This window comes from Meleagris gallopavo, chromosome 1 (assembly GCF_000146605.3).
Source record: "Meleagris gallopavo isolate NT-WF06-2002-E0010 breed Aviagen turkey brand Nicholas breeding stock chromosome 1, Turkey_5.1, whole genome shotgun sequence".
NCBI classification, from domain to species: Eukaryota; Metazoa; Chordata; class Aves; order Galliformes; family Phasianidae; genus Meleagris; species Meleagris gallopavo.
Genome location: NC_015011.2, coordinates 12524477 through 12544089, shown reverse-complemented (window position 1 = coordinate 12544089; position 19613 = coordinate 12524477). Strand labels below are relative to the sequence as shown.

Sequence of the window (19613 nt, the reverse complement as noted above, 5' to 3'; positions counted from 1 at the left end):
TGTGGGGAAAAATTATGGTGAAATAACAACCAGGTTACCATTTCATACTGTGCACAAATCATAAATATTTCATATTTTGTCTTGTATCTGAAAGGATTCCCATCTGTTATCAGAGTTTTGTTTATAATTAAGGTACAAATTACCACTGAACATTACTTCGGATTTCATAAAACACATTTTCAGTATGACTGTGCTGTGCTACTGAGTAGTCAGGGTGAGGAGGATGAATGGCTGCATAACCCCCAGCAGAAATAATCTGATTCACAAAGCTGATCTCAGCCTCTCTTCCTCTCTCCTCCTATCATCAGCAAGGTTTGGTCAGTCCTTGGGTTCTGACTGGAAGGAGAAATTTTTGCATTTTTGAATCTACTGTATACCACATGTACAGTAACAAACACTGGGCAAGTCTCTGCCGAAGGTTTGCTGGTGAACATATGACAATCAGATTCCCTCTGGCACATGGCTTCAGAACTGCCTCTCACTTCCTTCTGTTCCCTTCCTGCTCACTGCAACAAGCACCAACTTGCAAAACATAGATAATGGTCACAAAAAACAGTGCAGAAGTGCTGCCAAACATGGACCTGGACTTGAGGTCTTAATAGTCCCAATGTGATGGTGGCCTCAGTATGCCTTCACACTCTTACAGCTCCAGTACAATTTCCTGAGGTCTCATTGTTGCATGCAAGTCTCTACTGAGAGTTTGCACCTTTGGTGCATTGGAAGCATCAGGCTTCCTTACTGTGCACCAGAAATTCGCTTGTAACAGTAACTAGTTCTGTTGTAAAACTTTCTGGGTGTGTTGGTATTTTTGTGTGTTTGTAGATGTTCAGCATCTGGCACACGTGATGGTCTTCGTGTTATCCAAAATTTGGTGCAGTAGGAAATCTGCTGCAACTGTGAGAGTTTTGTTGGACAAATGAAACGTATGCACCTGCTCACTGAAATTGTATTGTACTTGAACTGAATATTTCTAACACTGATGAAAATTAATTTCAGTTTTATGGAAGACATTTACATATGAACAGGCTTTAATGAGATACAAGCAGCTGTCAGTTGCTGACTTCATAAACAAATCAACACCTAATGACTGAATGAGAGTTTCAGGATAATTGGGTAAATGTAATTATGGTAACTCAGAAGGTAGCAAATGTAATTGTATCAACCACAAATTTGCGTTAAATCTTCCGTTTTTTTAATATCAGGAGAGAAGACAATGATTTTATTTAAATCACATATCTGAAAAAAAAATTATAAGCTTCATTTCACTTGCAAGACATCTGGGACTCACCACCATTTCCTTTTGCTCATGTAAAATTACAGGCAACAGCAGTGACTTCCATTTGACATCAGTCCAGTTTAGATACGGTGTCATCAGAAGTCCAGAGAACCTTCCAGTAGCATTTTAACCTTGTAGAAAAAGCTGGGAGGAAATAGAGAATCACAGAATCATTTGAGTTGGAAGAGACCCTTAAAGATCATCTACTGCAACTCCTGTTGAAGTATTGGAGAGGTTTATTTTGCTTGTAATAAAATTATTTTATAACTCCTTGATACATGCTTCCCATTTGAGTAGATGTCCATCCAAACGGTGGCAGTCCAGAAAACTGAGAGTGCAGCTAACATTCAGCTTCTTTATTCCTTAATTAACATGGTCTTTTTAAATGGTTGATTACAATTTTTAACAGCATAATCCTCTTAAGCTGTTGTTCCTTTGCAATGCAGAGCAGTGCTGGAAAGCTCTCACAAGCAGCAAGGACTGGCTTTCCAGAAGAATTGCTTTTTGCAATGGAGACCTCAGCCCACAGACCTCACCTTCAGCCAGGCCTCCACCACCACCCTGTGTTCTGGGGGATAGGGATGTGTGGTGGTGAAGTTCTTTTTGGGGGAGACCTCTCTTTGCTTGATGCCCTAATTACCTCCATGCAACTCTGTATACCCCTGTGTAGATACTTCTGGGCCTGCAGGGTTGCACACCTCTGCCCACACATCGCCCCTAACAAAAAACAAGGAAGCCACAGCTCCCATTCCTTACAGACAACATGATGCTATTTTTTTTTTTTCTGCTGGGAGGTCTTTTTTTTTTCTTTGTATGCATAAAAGCCTTTATTTTCTTTCAGTATTGCTCTTTTCCTCAGTGCACACCAGATTTTATACCCGCTACCACAGCTCTCCAGAGCACAGTCTGTGCAGAGCTCCCTGAGGCACTGTTGATGCACTGTAGTGAACATGAGCAACAGCACTAAGGCAATGTGCTGGCTTCAGAGTACTCAGAAAACAACTGTGATCAGTGTTTACTGGACATTGTGTCTATTGCATGTTTAGGAAGTCCTTAGTGGGCAGATTGCTGAAATTGTGTACTTTTAATGAATAATTCATAGCTCTTGTAATGTAACCCATCAATGCATTGTATCCTGAGGGAGTATTTAATCTGTAGATCTGCCCTCAGATTAGCTCTATAATGCTGTAAAAATACTTACAGTACTTACAATATCAAACAGGTACTGAAAAAAGAAAACAAAGGTCATTGCAATTGAACATCAAGCCCTTGGGCAACCTTATTTCTTGTTTTTTAAAGAAGTTCATGTATTTGAATTCTAAAAAATTATCCAAGCATAGATTAATTTGATCTTTTTATGCTTCTAGTGTGTAACTGCCTGGGTAACTGCTATGCCATACTGTCCATTTTAGCTACCCAAGCCTCCCATATTCATTCTTCCTCTTCCAAGCATATGAGCAGGTGACTCAGCCACGTTTATTATGTTCATCTTAGCATCTTAATCTATATGATTTCCAGAAAGTGAGGAAGGGTTTTTTTCTTAATTTAGAATAAGAGCATTATATCTCATGCCATCATATCATAGTCATGTGGCTCAGAAACTTGCTTGGAAAAAATCTCCTACTTCTTGTAGAAATTTCCTGCTGCTCCTCCTTTACCTGCCCTGTCAACCTTTGGCCAGACAAAGCTCTGGGTAGCGTCTGAATTTTTTTTTGCTGCTGTTCAGCTTTGCTTTCCCTATCTATCGACTCTATAGCACTATAAGAAAGCTTCATTTCCCACATTGCCTCAGCCATCCCTTTCTTTCCCCAGATCTACCATGCAACCAGCACAGCTCCTTGTACTCCATCACAACAATTTCCCATTTTTGTTTCGCTTCATATGCAATATCTTTTCTCACACTCCCAGCCACTTCTGTATGAGCGTGGACAAGATTGCATCCATCCCACCAGCTGGTTGGTGTCACATTGTACCAGTTGGCAGTAGAGCTTGAGAAGGCTTGGTGGTGACAGTCTTTTTCAAAAACTGATGATGTAATGTCACCATAATGTCACTAGCATAATCCAGTTTAGTATCATTGTCTGTATCCTATCAAAAACTGTCAACTTTTTGAATGGAAATAGCCACTATTCAAAGAAGAGAAATGCTTAGTTGCAAGAAGTTTAATTTCAAAGATTATTTTTTGAATAAATATCATATGAAACCTTTTTGCGTGCATTATACCATATTAACCATCCAAAAATATAAAAATTAAGGTCACACTCTTGATCCAACTTTCTTGTTTTGCAACCTTACACCCTCACAGGATGGCACTTAATAAAAATCTGATAATATTCATTGATAGATTTGTCTTAAATTAATGTGGCCATTAAGCATAAAGTTTCTGTAGAATCTCTGTAGTCTTCCACAAAAACGTCATTATTAACAGCCAAGTCTTTTATGTAACCCTGTGCAGTAAGCACCATCATATAGAAAGCTCACTTGTAAGACTCTGTCTTTGGTTGTATTAGTTTTTACAGTCTGAGCAATGACTGCAATACCAATTTGACTTTTTATAGTTGTATTTTTTGCCTGCAATACTGTAAAGCATCCACATTAAAGCACTGTTATTGCTTTTTAAGGTCCAGTGCCACACGTTTCCGCTGGAGTCAGTGTTACTACACAGCACCGGATGAATGGGCCTTAGACAACATCTACATTGGACAGCAGTGTCCCAACATGTGCAGTGGACATGGCTGGTGCGACCATGGCGTTTGCAGGTAGAGAGCATTTGCCTATTTGAGAGGTTACTGCTATCTTGGTACTTAAGTATTCCGTTACTCTGTCATTTTGTGTTTTTTTGTTAGTTTGTTGTTTTCTTCTTTTCAGATTATAAAAACAAAACACACACACTATGAGGGCTAAGCCATTAAAGCGTCATTAAAAGCTGGTTGTTCCACACCCAAGAGCCCATAGCCTTGGGAGATGCAGGCAGTGAAAGGATTCTCAATGTCATGGGGATGCCCTGCTGCAGATGTCCTGGTGACTCTTTGCTCAGGACGCTCTAGCACAGGGCTGGAGCTGTTTCACTGGGGCAGAAAGAAATAAAGATCCAGAAGATCCAGCTCAGAGCTGCTTTGCAGACTCTCAGAGTTACTGGAATACCGAAGGCAGAGTGCTGCCTGCCAGCTTTAAACTTTCTGGACACTGCATTATTTTTTAAAGTAAAATATAGCTTATTTCCAGTTATCCAGGTATCCAAGCTTGTTTCTAGCATCCAAAATTCCAATTCCTGAATAACTTTTTCACATGCAATTTTAAAAGGTCTTAATTATTGTATCAGATAAGATCTTTAAAAGCTTGTTATGCTTATGCTTTCTTCCAGGTGTGACTCAGGGTTTCGGGGTACAGAGTGTCAGCCTGAAAATCCCCTTCCTTCAACTGTCATGTCTGATTTTGAAAACCCAGATGTCCTGAAGACAGAGTGGCAAGAAGTTATTGGAGGAGAGATTGTAAAGCCTGAAGAAGGCTGTGGGGTCATCTCATCTGGCTCTTCACTATACTTCAACAAGGTATCAATAAGGGACAGGAGACTGAGAAAGGCATGTGGTAATGTCAGTTTTAATGGAACAGGATGGGGTTATAAGGAAAAGGAAGGTAGCAGAAAGCACTGAGGCATAGCAAAGTGCAGAATGAAAAGTGCATTAAATAGCACAGCTGTGCTCTGCAGGTAAAAAACAAAGCAATCCAAAGAAATGGAGAGTGACATTGGATATCCAAGAAACACCAAATGTAATGGTAAAGCAAACTGTCAGCATGCTGAGAAGTTCACAAATTAATATTATTATTAATATTATGCACGTTCTGTTTTAAGATACAGTTCTTTCTCAGCAAACTCAACTTTCATTTTTTCTGTCATGTTCTGGATGAGGCATCAAGAATGGTTAGCTTTCAGGAGTCACTTTGAGAACAAAGAACCAAAAATAGTGAAAAAGCAACCCCTCTAGCATTTAGAAAGTGCCTGGTTAGCCTGCAGGAGAACTCTCTTGTATGACTTGGATGTGTTACAGAAAAAAATAATACAGCAAGAAAAAGATTTCTGCAAATTGATAGCAATTGTAACATAAAAAGAGATCTTTGTGATCAGATGTAAGATTATGGGTTATAATCACAGATTTGTTTTCCATTGTTGCTCCTCAGGTCTAATTCTGTTGGAATGGATTTTTTTTGTTGTTCTTAATTGAAAGGAAGAGTATAAGTACAGCTTCTCTTTTAAGGGTTTGATCAAACTGTCACTGCTGTCGTGAGAACTGGATTCGTCCCAGTAGAATAACCCAGTGTGCAAAGCTGTGTAATCACGTGTTGTTAACCTCATTACAAATATCTAACTCATCAAATAATTTTCAGCACTCCTACATAGTCTCACATCCCCCTCCCTTGAAAATGCAGCTCTGTGCTGAAAAATTCATAATCAACCGATCAGTCTAACTAGCTAATTGTGATAATTGGATTTTTTAATATAATTGTCTTATCTATTAAATGTTTCTCCTTCTGGCTCAGTTCCTTATGCCAGGTTTCTCAAAGAAGTTTGCTAAATTATAATTAACCTGCTATGATCTTTCTTCTGATTTCTGCTAAGGAGGAGTGAAAATCTCATTTAGAAATTCTTGGCTTCTTTCTATTGATGTCTAAGGATTAGGTTATCATTCATTTCTTGAGTAGTAGCACTCTGTGTGCCATCAGCTGAAGGTGGCTTATTTAATTTCTGTTCAGGTCCTTTTCAAGGTGTCTAGTGGCCATGGTGATAAACATTACAAAAATTATTTTCATAGCTGCCCGATAGTTCTATATTGTTTTGGGAGCTCATATTCACATGTTCTGTTTCTTTCCAGTTCCTCAGCTAGCCACTTTTTATTTCAGTGTCTAATGTTTGCTGCCATAGTCAATCACTGCTATCAGAATTAATGTTGCCTTTGTTCTGCCAACTCTCTATCTTTTGTTTCACAATTAACTGTAATCAATTATAGGTATGTTAGCAATTAGCCCCTGCAATTTCTGTGAGGTTTTAAGTAACTCATGCCCTTTCTCAGTTAACCTGGTTTTGTAGATGGCTCTTTAGCAGTCAGTGCCAATTTGGAGGAGGGATGATGTAGATCTGAAAAACATCCTCACAATACAGCCAAATCTCTGGCTCTCAGATGGGACGTATTTGCCCATGGGACAGCAACAGTGTTGGAACTTTTTGGAAAAGGTTGATTTGGTTAAAACAATTTTGAATTCCTGTGGGTCACTGAAAACAAAAAAGTTGTGAAAGCAAACTACCAAAACATTATCAGTGTCGTGTTGCAGTGCCTTGGGCCAGTAGTAGCCATGTTGGCCTGCACAGGGAAGCTTGGGACTGCATCCAAGGCTGTGCCCATCTCACAATCATGGCACCATGCAAGATGGCTTTATTCAGCTGGAAATGAACAAACAAACAACAAAAAAAAATGTAGACAGTATTCAAGACTCAATCCATATGGCTGTATCTTCAGCACGTTTTCCAGAAATTAGTCTGCCAGCGTGATGTGGCCTATTTGGTAGAGTCTGTAAATGAACTATGGCTGTAACACCAGCAAAAAAAAATATTCTGTGAAAAAAAGCAATTAATGTATCTTTGTTCTGAGTTTACCCTAAACTGAGTAGGAATGGGAAATAGTTAATAAGTGGAATATAATTTAAATTCATCTATCATCTTATAAGAAATATAGATTGTTTTTTAATTCTCAGCTCGTAAATCTTATTACTTATGACTAGGTAGATCAGTGCTATTTGTTTATTTCAGACTTGAAATTTGTAGGAGGATCATGGATTTACGAGACTGGGAAAAACATAGATATTGCTTTAAACAGAAGCATCATTTTTGCAGTTTAGTCCAATTTTATCTTTTTAATGCTTTTTTGTGCTTGAAGATGGAGAGGACATTTTAGCAGGGTCTGTTGTGATAGGACAAGGGGAAGTGGCTTCAAACTAAAAGAAGGGAGATTTAGACTGGATATAAAGAAAAAGTTTTTACACTCAGGCTGGTGAGGCACTGGAACAGGTGGCCCAGAGAAGTAGTGGTGGATGCCCTGTCCTTGGAGGTATTCGAGGTCTGGCTGGATGGAGCACTGAGCACCCTGATCTATCTGTAGGTGTCTCTCATCACTGCACAGGGGATGAGCTAGGTGGCCTTTAAAGGTCCGTTACATCTTAAACTATTCTATGATTTTTTGGCAATTCAAACCAGCTGGTGTCTTGTCAAGTCTGCTCCATTCTGAGAGGATGTTTTCACTGTTAATGCCAGATTGCAGCTAGTTTTGATGAATGCAGAAAGACGATCCCTGTAGCTCCTCTCCAGCTGCACACCGTGGTTTGTGGAGGCACAACTGGGGCTGGACTGGGGCAGGGCTGTGACAGGCAGGGTGTACGTGGGGAACTGGAAAGAAACTGCGCTTGTCCTCTGTCCTGTCTCACCGTGGGCAGCATTGTACGTGCCTGTTGTGGAGCCCACAAGATCAGTCTCGAGCTGGGAGTACAAGGGGAAAGGGAGAACTGCAATTACGGTAAAAGATTTTTGCACCTGAGAGCATCTTTTAGATGAATATCCTCTATCTTCTTTTGTCAGTAAGTACAGAGTGACCACATGAGCCACACTACAGATGCCCAAGCACTGTTTCCTGCTAGTACTCAAAAACATCCTTGGAAATGCTATTCACTAAATTTAATGAGCCTATTTTTTCTCTCTGCTCACATAAAACTGGAACTAAATCCGTAGGTTTTAGATGAAAGACCAGGGTAATACTAGAAAAACGTTGCTTTGTGAATGAAAAATCCTACCCATGTGAGGCATGAAAAGAAAATGCCCCTCCCTTGTTATTGTTTAGAAGATGAACTACACTGCTGCAAATCTTCCATGCACTGCTTTTGTAGAGGTAACTGGAAGGAAAACTGTCGAATGGGCTGACAACATGTGGGAAGGCCATTCTTCATGCGAATAGCACTGGATTAGCAACCAGAGAAACAAATGCCACAGAGACAATCACAAAACAAAGGACCTTGAATGCCACTAATACTAAAAGACTGAATAGAAAGTGAAGTCACCCATCTGTGCCAGCAGAGTGGACCAAAGGGAGAGTGGAGATAAAGTGCTTACGTGAAACAGAGAAAAGTGTATGCTTTTGGATGTTGTAAGGGTCTTGATGAGACAAGACCAGGTTAATCAGAGCCTAAGATGTATGAAGATATTATAATACACAAGGATCTGATCATAACTGAGTTTGATTGCTAGGCAAATGCAAGACAAAAAATAAATGATGGTCAGGCATCTGATGCATCAGCTGTACTTCCCTTCCCTGAAACACAGTAGGCATTAGTGATGGTATAATTCCAGGTGTCCCAGTAAAAAAAATGTGGTCAGAAATGCCTTTTTATTGCTTTATACTTTATGTCTCCTGAAGGCATTTGGTACCATCAAGGAGTAAGGGGGAAACGGAGCAATGAAAATGTTGTGTTAAAATTGTGTTTGAAAGTTGTGTGTTGAAATGCTGCATCTGTAATAGTAAAAAGGCTTGTTGGAATGCACCTGAGAGATTAAGCCCTAAAGGATGGCCAAGGAAAACCGTAGCTCTAGGAACAAGAAAAGTCATGTTAACACAGACTTCAGTGTCTTCTGTGTTCCTGTATAATATTCATCTGTGCTTGACTTTAAAATATGTCAATTTGGTGTGAAGGTGTCATATTTAATATTATTTTTTACACCTCTTTTCATTCAATTGTAGGCTGGAAAAAGACAGCTGGTAAGCTGGGATTTGGACACTACCTGGGTGGATTTTGTTCAGTTTTACATCCAGATTGGAGGAGAAAGTTCTTCATGCAATAGACCAGACAGCAGAGAAGAAGGTGTGCTGCTGCAGTACAGCAATAATGGTGGTATCAACTGGCAGCTGCTAGCGGAAATGTATTTCTCTGATTTCAGCAAACCCAGGTAAAATTTTTGCCTAAATTAAATCAGTTATGTTCATACTGCCTCATCTCTTTAAGAAAACTGTTTCTTAGTCTGTGTAAACATGAAGAATCATTTCATGCTATAGTGTTTAAAAGCTGTCCTTATGTGGAAACCCTTTCAGGCTGCCACAGTAAACCCTTGTCATTATGAAGGAAAAATCTTATTAAAGATAGAAAACCTGAAGATAGCTTACCAATGCCAAATGAAATTGCAATTGTCTGTATAGCTAGTAACATGATTTCTATTGCTATAGCTGATTTCTTGCAGTATATAAACATGTGAATAATTTTATCCTCCAAGCTCCTCATTTTGCCTTCAATACACTATGGTTTCAGAAGGACTGTTGTAAACTTGGAAAACTCTTTTTCTAAAAGTAATCTCAGCATTTGAAAGTATAAAACTATTTACTTTGCCTCTACTTTGATGAAATTACAGGAAGCTTCCAACAAATAAGGATATCCCCAGCTATGCCCTGGAATCTCCATTGCCTGGCTATCCAGTGCATTAGTTTTTGGCAAAGTATTTACCTCCCTGGAGTAAACAAGGGCAGTGGTCCTTACAGAGTATGTTGCTGTGTATGTCTATTATTTATACTGCTGCTCCAAATCTTATTTTCAAGTTACTTTCTGACACATAAAACTAGGAACCCTCTGAAAAAGATTCTACATGGCCCCAAATGATTTTTTCACTTCTATCTGCTGAAGAGGCAAGATCTAGGAAGTCTAATGATACAAAGTAGCATGATGTTAAGAAAGAATACAGGAAGGAATATACACATAAATGCATATATTTAAGTTGTGTGAAATAATACTGAACAGGTAACTGATAGTTGTGGTTTTATAACAGTAGGCAGCTCAGCACCGCATAGTCTGGCTTTCCCTAAGTGGGATGGGGGAGAGAACCAGAAAGGTAAAAGTGAGAAAACTCATGAGTTGAGATAAAAAAAAAATAGTTCAAAAGGTGAAGTAAAAGCTATATGCACAAGCAAGGCGATATAAGGAATTCATTCACTACTTCCCATTGACAGGCAGATGTTCTGGGAAAGCAAGGTCCATCATACTTAACAGTTTCTTAGGAAAAGAAATGGCTTTCCTGCTTCTTTTTCACATTCAGCGGTATTTCTCCCATTTTTCTATGATGTTTCCTTAGCATTCTACTGAATTTCTTTTCTCAGGTTTGTCTATCTGGAGCTGCCAGCTGCAGCCAAGACTCCTTGCACCAGGTTTCGGTGGTGGCAGCCTGTGTTTTCAGGAGAAGGGTACGATCAGTGGGCTATCGATGACATCATCATTTTGTCAGAGAAGCAGAAGCACATAATTCCTGTTGTTAATCCCACATTACCACAGGTAATTAGCAAGAACAGCCTGTGAGCATCAATGTGAATTGACAGTCATCTTCTCTGTTGGTAGAAATTTCTTTGAATTTGATTTTCTTTGAGAATATCAGGTTATACTTAAAGAAATATTTGTAATATTTGCAGCTGTGTCTCTCTCTACATGGCACGAACTTGGCTCTTATCATATCACTGTAGAACTCCTAACTTTTACAATAGAGAATGTATGTGTCCCTTCAAAAGTTGAAGCAAATTTTGAAAGTTACAGTTTTGAGGTAATTACAGAACATGTAAATGGCAAAATTGGAAAACTGATAATTTTGGAAAACTTCTGAAATCACGCTGCAAGGAGGTAGTACTTCTTTGTGTTGCTTTTCTCTTCATTTCTAACAGAACTTTTATGAAAAGCCAGCATTCGATTACCCTATGAACCAGCTGAGTGTGTGGTTAATACTGGCCAATGAAGGCATGACCAAAAATGAAAGTTTCTGCTCTGCCACCCCCTCTGCCATGCTCTTTGGTAAATCAGACGGAGACCGATTTGCAGTGACTAGAGATTTAACACTGAAGCCTGGATATGTCCTTCAGTTCAAGGTATTCTTAATATATAAGCTCCTCCAGATCACAGTGTATCAGTGAAACTCGTTTTTTCGATACTTGCAAGATGCCATTGGGTCACCATAAAAAACAAGGTAATACATTATAATGCTGTCTTGAAAGATGTGTGGAACACAGCTATGAATTCATACAGTATAAAATATGATTCTGCCAAAACCTTGGTGCAGGAGAGCTTTTTCCCCCTCTGGAGAAACTTTGAAGGCTTATTGTTCTTTAACAAGTTTCACAAGCAGGTTGAAGTGACTGTCAGTATATTTGAGTCAGCACTTGGAAATGGTAGGAAGTGCCTTGCAAGGGAAAAAAGCTTTGTCTCATCTGGGGCTCCATGACTACAAAAGCTCCAATGTGATTTGCGTACATTTTTTTATATTAAAGTATTTAAAGATTTACAAGCTTCTCTGTACTTCAGTGTGGTTTTATTCAACTAATTTTTTATTTTGTTAAGGAATGTAGGCTCCAATTAGCATTCTTATTTATAGAGCTTACAAGAACTTTAGTGGTCTGAAAGTCCATCAGAATATGGGCTCCAAATAAAGTGTATTTGCTTTCACAAGCTCTTGTTTCCAAACTCTAATCAAAATTTTATTGAGTTTATAGTGAAATCCCATTGGTGAATTCTGGAGGTTGGTTAAAATGCAATTTTAATGAGCTCACCACAAATACATGGTCTTTACATAATTGGCAGATACAGACACTGAATAATTTACAAGTAGAATTATTAAAGAGATCTGATGTTTACAGGCAGCTTTTCAAATATAATTCCCACACTTCTGTAAATAGGGAAGTTAGTTAGAAGTAATAGGATTTATTAAAAAAAATCACATTTCATCTAAAAGTTATGCTAATGAAATGCTATACAGACTGAGAGACTGCAATACAATTTCTGGATGAGTATGTTGTTCATAGTTTTATACCTTAAACTCATCTAAAACCCGAAATGCCATATATAAATACTATTTAGCTTGGAAAATATGTTATTTGCTTCTTGACCATTTCCTATTACTTATCATAGAATCATAGAATGGCCTGGGTTGAAAAGAACCTCAAAGAACATCTAGTTTCAACCCCCTGCCACAGGCAGTGTCGCCAACCACTAGATCAGGCTGCCCAGAGCCACATCCAGCCTGGATGTGTCACTTCAGTGACTAAGTCTTCATTCTCCAGGTTTTATGATCAACAACAGTTCAAAAATTGTTTAGTTTACAAAAGCAGTGCTTGAAAAGATTTCATGCACCTTCCATCACTGAAACCCTTGGCAACGTAATGTAAATATACAAAACATCAACAATGTGTTTCAGAAAACAGGGAGTTCTTCCATTATTTAAGGCCTTAATTTATACTCCTCTCTTTTTTGGAAAGCACAGAAATGTGTAGTCCTATTTGCATGCCTTAATTTTAAGCATATGGTTAAATGTTTCTTCAGTTTGTGAAATTTCCATTTTAAATAGATGCCTAGCATAATTTTGCATTGATAAACTCAAAGACAGTAGTTTGTCAAAAATGTTTCAGCTTATATGAATCATTTTGTTATACATTAGTTCTGCAGCTCAAGTAGAAGTTCTGCAATGGAACAAAACTAATATTTTTCTGAAAACGTAAAATGAAAAATTGATTTTTGTATTAGTTACGATCTCATTTCACATTTTTATATTTCTGCTACATCCAATTTTGCTCTTTACTGGGAGCAGAATTGCAGTGCCAGCTCTCAAACATTATTTTGCAAAGCCAGTGACTCAGTTGTGGTCAGGAGTTGCAGCCCTGGGGCAAGGGATACCTCGGAGTCATCAGGCTGATCCTCTGGGCACATCAGAGTGCACTGCAATGGGCTATGTCTCTGTAATTCCCTGAAACGAGGTTATAGTGAGGTGGGGATTGTCCTCTTCTCCTAGGTGACTTGTGATAGGATAAGAGGTAATAGCTTTAACTTTTGCCAGGGGAGATTCAGATTGGATATTAGGAAAAATTTCTTCTCAGAAAGAGTGGCGAGGCGCTGGCGCAGGCTACACAGGAAGGTGCTGGAGTCACCAGCCTGGAGGTGTTCGAGAACCATGTGGAGATGTGTAACTGAGGGGCATGGCTTACTGGGCATGTTGGGGATGGGTTCATGGCTGGACTATGTAGTCTTAGTCGTCTTTCCAACCTTAATGATTTTATGATTCTATAATTCAGGGGACACAGCTCTTCTCTATTTTCCTGGGCACGCAGGTGCTTGTGTAGAGTTTGTTCTTTGCAGCCTGCTTTGAAGAAGGACCTTCAAAAAGTGTGTTTTACTGAACCCATCAAGTTAAATGAAGAGAAGTGGTAATTTTTAGAGATAAACGTCATGCATGTGTGGGACTCAGACTTTAAGCATCAGTCATTGTTTGCCAGCATGGTGCAAAGGAAATGCTCAGAACTAAGCATTCTAAACTGAAAAGTGAAAGATAATAACAGGAATTAAAAACCAATAATATTGAATTATAATAATAACCAATCACAGCCAATAACTGCAAATAATAGCACAGGATTGTTTTTTTTCATCTTGTATCTGATACTCTGCTTTTTTTACAGCTGAATATTGGCTGCACTAACCAGTACAGCAGCTCTGCTCCCGTTCTGCTTCAGTACTCACATGATGCTGGGCTCTTTTGGTCACTTGTGAGGGAAGGCTGCTATCCTGCATCTCCAGGAACCAAAGGATGTGAGGGAAGCTCCCGCGAGCTGAGCGAGCCAACTGTGTATCACACAGGGGATTTTGAGGACTGGACAAGGATCACTATTGTTATCCCAAGGTCGCTTGCAGCCAGGTACTGTACACTGTAAGCCCGTGGTGCCAGTGGTGAATGAGCTGCCTGCTCTTTGTGACTATGTTAGGAAAAAGTTGCAAGCTGTGAATAAAATCAGTGTTAAAAATCTGAAGGTCTGGGAAAAAAATACTGTGCTCTCCAAAACAGGGAGAAGCTTTCCATTTTAAAGTTGTCAGAACCATATATAAAATTAAATTACAGGAGACTACGACATATTCATTTGACTTCAATCTCTTCATCATAGTGCTGTCTTTCTTTAGCCATGTCAGTTAGGTTAGAGGCACAAGCAAAACGGTGATAAGTCACTTCAATCAAATAAGCCCTTTCAACAGGATTAATTTTATAGTCCATACTGGGCAAAAAGGCCCTTGAAGGTTTGATTTGCTGTCTGCACCACCCTGAGACTGCTGGCTCCTGTTAATCTCTCTCTCTGGGCAGAAGTTCACATAATGCCCTAAGGTTTCAGTCCATCTTCCTGACACAATCTCCTTATCTCTGGGTCCCAAAACAGAGTTTCAGGATGCAGCATATTGTGTAGCAGAGAAGCTGGTACCTTTGCTGCAAGGAGCTGAAATAGCAGCATGTACCATAACAAGTTTGTCTTTTCTCCAGTAATTAGCCAATAAAAGCAGGTGCCAAATCGCACAGATCTGACACCAGCTGATTTGATTTCCCCAAAACAAGCAGTACAGAATCAATAGGAGCAATCTGTTTGGCATTATGTTTTGTAACGTGATCAGGAATAACAAGCTCATGGTAATGTATTAAAAATGTAAGTATTGGGAGTATGATGAGGTGCCCAGCATGCTGAAAACTGTATTAGTTATGGTTCATTTTGGAAATAATGGTTATCTTGAGAGCATCCCTTTTTATCTGTTGGTACAAAACACTTAGCACACTGATCATCTTACCTACCAAATCCCAGTGAAAAGTTTGTTTGTTTGTTTGTTTTAAAAAAAGGTGATAGGTATATTATACATTACACAAAGCAGAAAGGATTATCTTGGTTAATCCCTTGGAGTGAGAACCAAATTTTAAGCCAATTCCCCCCTCTGGAACACATATAAAATGATTCAACTAGAAGTTAAAAGCTTAGAATTAAAAATCAAAATATTTTTTCTTTAATAAATTCCCTGTACAGTGGGCCAACTGCAGTAACTTTGTGTAGGCTGAAGTCTCTGGAGCAGCTTCAGTTGCAGAGATTAAAAATTAGATCACTGTTTTTCAGGAATTTCATGTTGCCATCCAAGCATTATATCTTTGTGTTTCTGTCCACATATTCTTTAGGATTTTTTGTGTGACATTTTTGTAGATGGTGTATGATTTTTCCTATATCTACTTTATTCAATGGTTTTTTTAAAACCAAAATTGTAACATCCTATGAGCTGCATCACTGTCATTATTGAGTAATTTTCGTAAGTACTGTAAGAAATGTATTTCTGGGATTTTAAAATGTAATTAGCAATTTTGGTTGATCTGAGTACCAAAACTCATCTTTAGAGTCGCATCTAATCTTTCACTCTTGCTGATAAAACCATGTTATCTGTTCTTTGCGTCACACTGGTGGATATAGGCTAGAAAAATAGAGGAAGTCAAAATACATCAAAAAAAAATATGGAAAAAATGTTCATAAGCGAAGTCGCAGAAGCCATAGGATGTCAGAAATATTTTCGAGGCATCCACCTGCATCTTATTTGCACATAGCCAATTTAGGAAAAAGCTCTTTTTTCTCTTAAACAAAGAGCACGGAAAGTATGCAGTAGGTTTGAAAGCTGGGAATAGTAATACCGTGTCATTATTGTTCCTTTGCAGTAAGACTCGATTCCGCTGGATCCAAGAGAGCAGCTCCCACAAGAGTGTGCCTCCCTTTGGTTTAGATGGTGTTTACATTTCTGAGCCTTGCCCCAATTACTGCAATGGTCATGGGGACTGTGTCTCGGGAGTCTGTTTTTGTGACTTGGGCTACACAGGTAAGATGTTTTTTAGATATGACGATGGTAAACACTGGCTGTGTTGATGTTGAAAATCTAGCTCTGTGTTTTTCCTCTCCAGGAAAAATACATGTTGACATAAATTTCATGGGCTGCCAGCAAGAATATTTTCTTTCTGTTGAATAAAATTTAGCACAGGAGTCTAGTACAGATAAAATAGAGCAGCTGAGGACAGGAGACATCGGTGATGTTTCTGGCAACCACAGTCCATGAACATAGCCATCTGTATGAATGGAAAGGGACTAGCAATAGAAGAGAAAACAAAATAAAATATTTTAAACTAAAAAGTCTGTTTAAAAACCTTTGGACCATCTTCAAATGAATTGCTTCTGTTACTGAGTCCCCTGGCCATCAGATGGCATAGGACCAGGAAGGAACATATGTTCTGACAGGCCTTTCTGCGAAAAATTCTGCTCACTTGTGGTTTCTGGGGCTTTTCTGCTGCAAAAATAAAGGGGGGGAAAAAAAACAACAAACACAAAAAACGCATTCTTGGTTAAAAAAGAACAGATAGAGATTGACACTACCAGTTGCATACTGCACTCTTTTCGACCCTTTGTACCAACAAAGCAATAAGCTAACATTCTTCTGTTCAATTTATTTATAAAGGACTAAAAGAATCATATTTTTCTGTTTACATAAAATAGCTTATCTATATAAGGCATATGTTTTTCACCCAGTGAAATAAGCCATCTTATTGTTTAAAAGATGAGGATTTATTCTGATTACAGAAAAAATATGGAGGGCTTGAAAAGGTACAATCCTATCTCCTTGGCATTTCCTCAAAAAAAAGCACAGTACTTTCTCTTGTGTGGGTGCAATACAACTGTCTGCCAGTTTTCTATGTCTGACTTTTGCTCTCTTCAGCACAGTTTCAACAAAGCATCTTCCATATTTTTTTTTCTTTAAGCATCACATGGAACCTGTGTATCTAATGTGCCTAACCACAGTGAGATGTTCGACAGGTTTGAGAGGAAGCTAAGCCCTCTCTGGTACAAGATAACAGGAGGTCAGGTTGGAACAGGCTGTGGTGTGCTCAGTGATGGAAAATCTCTGTACTTCAATGGACCTGGCAAAAGGGAGGCGAGAACTGTTCCTCTGGACACCACAAATATCAGGTCAGTCATCAGTGCCGCCTCTCTTCCTTGTATATCCCTGCTATTATAAGCATGGGCAAGAAGATGTGGAATGTTTTTCTGGTAATCACAACCCATACAAGAAATCTTAGACTGATGAGTTAGTTTTTTCTCATTCTGGTCTAGTACTTCCTTTTCTGGAGAGGGAAAACTTAGGTTAGAAACAGAATAGCAGCACAGGAAACACAAACTGTTGATCTTTGTGGGATAAAGGCTTTGCACTGTGTTCTAGATGACCAAACTGAATATGTGGTCTTGAGACTGCACAAAAACTGAGAGCCTGCCAATAGCTGGACAGAAAAATTCCCTTTCCACTGTCTGCATTGAATTGCAGCATGCCAGTAGTGCAGCAAATGAGGTGTTGTTTACTTGCCAGATACTGTGAATTAGTCCACTTGTAAGAAGTGTAAAAAAAATGGAATATGAATTGTTTCTCTGCAGTCAAGAGGCTGACAGGCTTTCACCTCTCTCTGTGCTATCACTGAATTCTGCTCCACTGGTAGTAATTATCCTCTCTCTCTCAAATTGTCTAATTGATTCATGTAATTAGGATAAACTAAGGACGATTATTTCTAACCATTATTTATCCTAGAGTTTGCTGCTTCTTTGTCCAGTCTCATGAGGGATCATGCATCTCAAACCTTGCCCACCCCACAATTATATCCATTAGTTTAATAAAACATATGTCTCCTGTCAAATCCTGCTCCAAGAGCAAGTGATGCACTGATTTTGTTGCGTTATTTAATTTGTGGAAACATTCTGCAGAGTGGCCACAAATTAGTCTTCCCCCTCTTCAGCTCAGCCCAGCAGCTTCTTAGGGCAGGATGGGTGCTGTGGCTCTCAGGACATCCTTGGCTGCTCTCCAGCACAGTGTTACACAGCAGCTGCTGCGTTTCCTCTTCGTCCTGCCTGATTGACAGATTCTCCTCTGACAAATACTTGGTTCTTTTATATACCGAAAATTGCTTAATAGTTAAAGTAATTTATTGTTTGACAAATACACTTCTGACAAGCATATGTTTGTGCTTAAACTTTGGAAAGATCTAAACACATTTTCTGTTCCACTGTCCTTTTAAATCTCATGGTATCAGTACAGCAAAGTGTAATTTTGGAGTAACTATGTTATCAAGAAGTCTATGTTCAAATGATGGTTTGGGGTTATTCCTTCTTTCCTGCAGAAATTTTTTTTATAAAGAAAAGTATTTTCTTTAGCTTTTGGATTACTTTGAAATCATTTTCAATGCCAGATATTTGTATTTATAGATTTGCATTTTTATAGAGTTTGAACCACTTGAAACACCAACAAAAGTAAAATACTGAGTGATGCTCTTTCGGGACTATTTCCAGTCCATTTTCATTTTGCATAAGCACATCTAGGGTCAGCTAGAGTCTCAAAACTGCCCCAAGGATCTAAATGACCAGAGAGACACCTCCTGGTAAAAGAAACTAAGATCCCCCTTCTGAGCACATGCTCAGTGGGTGAGCTTTTCTACTGCTAAGAGTGATCATTTTAGCAAAATAAACCAACACTGATGCTTTTAATAAGTATCACAGTGAATATGCTAATTTCCTCCAACAATTAAAATTTGAAGATGCATCCGTGAGCAGTTTGCTAGAGAGAAAAATGATCTCAAACACGAATGGGACAAACATGATTTTGTCATTTTTTTCTCAGTTTTCTTGAGCACAAGTTCTCCAGAATAGGATCCACCTCATGAAGGTCATCCAGAACATAGGTATTCTAGATTACTGCAATTACCCCATGCTTCTTATATTCTCAAAAGAGATAAATAACTACTTCTAAAGAGCAATGCAGTTAATCCTAAAACAGCATCTAGCAAAGACCACTGTTTCGTATTTTTCCTTACTTTTATAAGGGAAGCTGGGATGGTCATATAAGACATCGATATCCAGCCTTTACACCTTTAGACATCTTCACCTAGAAGAGGTGAATACCCACTATAATGCTTGAGGCTGTCTCTAACATTAGCTGGATAATTTCTCCTAGAAGCTAGAGCAGACTAATTTTGAGAGAGTGTGAGGAGTAAACTGAAAAACCCATATCCTAAAAGAAAATCGTACTCCAGCCTAGAAATGTTTTCTGTTACTGGAGCTGAAATTAATGTCACTTGAAAGAGGAGATTAGAGTGAAGTTTTTCCCTTTGGGTTTTCTTTTTTTTGAATTCAGTAATGTCTTGCATAGAATTAGGTTATATTATTAGGGGTCATCTTAGCCCATGCACAGTTATATTTTATTTATGAGTAGGTTTTTTGGCTAGGAGTGGCTTGGTTACTGAGTAAACAGGAGGAAAATGTGACATACTATTAAATACATGGATTGAAGACTGTGAATAGGAATGCTGAAACTCCTCCAGTAGATTTTTAAGCTGCTTATTTTTGGGGTTAATAATGTTTTCCCAGACCTTTTAAGGTCTTGTGTCATAAAATCAGGCATGGAATAGCAAAAA

General features: G+C 38.7%; 1 protein-coding gene across 1 annotated transcript in view; it reads left to right on the top strand.

The window, feature by feature from the left end:
* Positions 1-17191, top strand: part of LOC104917491 (reelin-like) — a 94548-nt gene extending 77357 nt beyond the window's left edge. Inside the window, exons 19-26 of the mRNA XM_010728792.2 lie at positions 3898-4035; positions 4641-4827; positions 9055-9260; positions 10456-10627; positions 11008-11208; positions 13783-14018; positions 15831-15988; positions 16920-17191. Coding sequence (XP_010727094.1) covers positions 3898-4035; positions 4641-4827; positions 9055-9260; positions 10456-10627; positions 11008-11208; positions 13783-14018; positions 15831-15988; positions 16920-17176 — 1555 coding nt within the window. The 3' untranslated portion in view covers positions 17177-17191. The remainder of the gene's footprint in view (positions 1-3897; positions 4036-4640; positions 4828-9054; positions 9261-10455; positions 10628-11007; positions 11209-13782; positions 14019-15830; positions 15989-16919) is intronic.
* The last annotated feature ends 2422 nt before the right edge of the window (positions 17192-19613 follow it).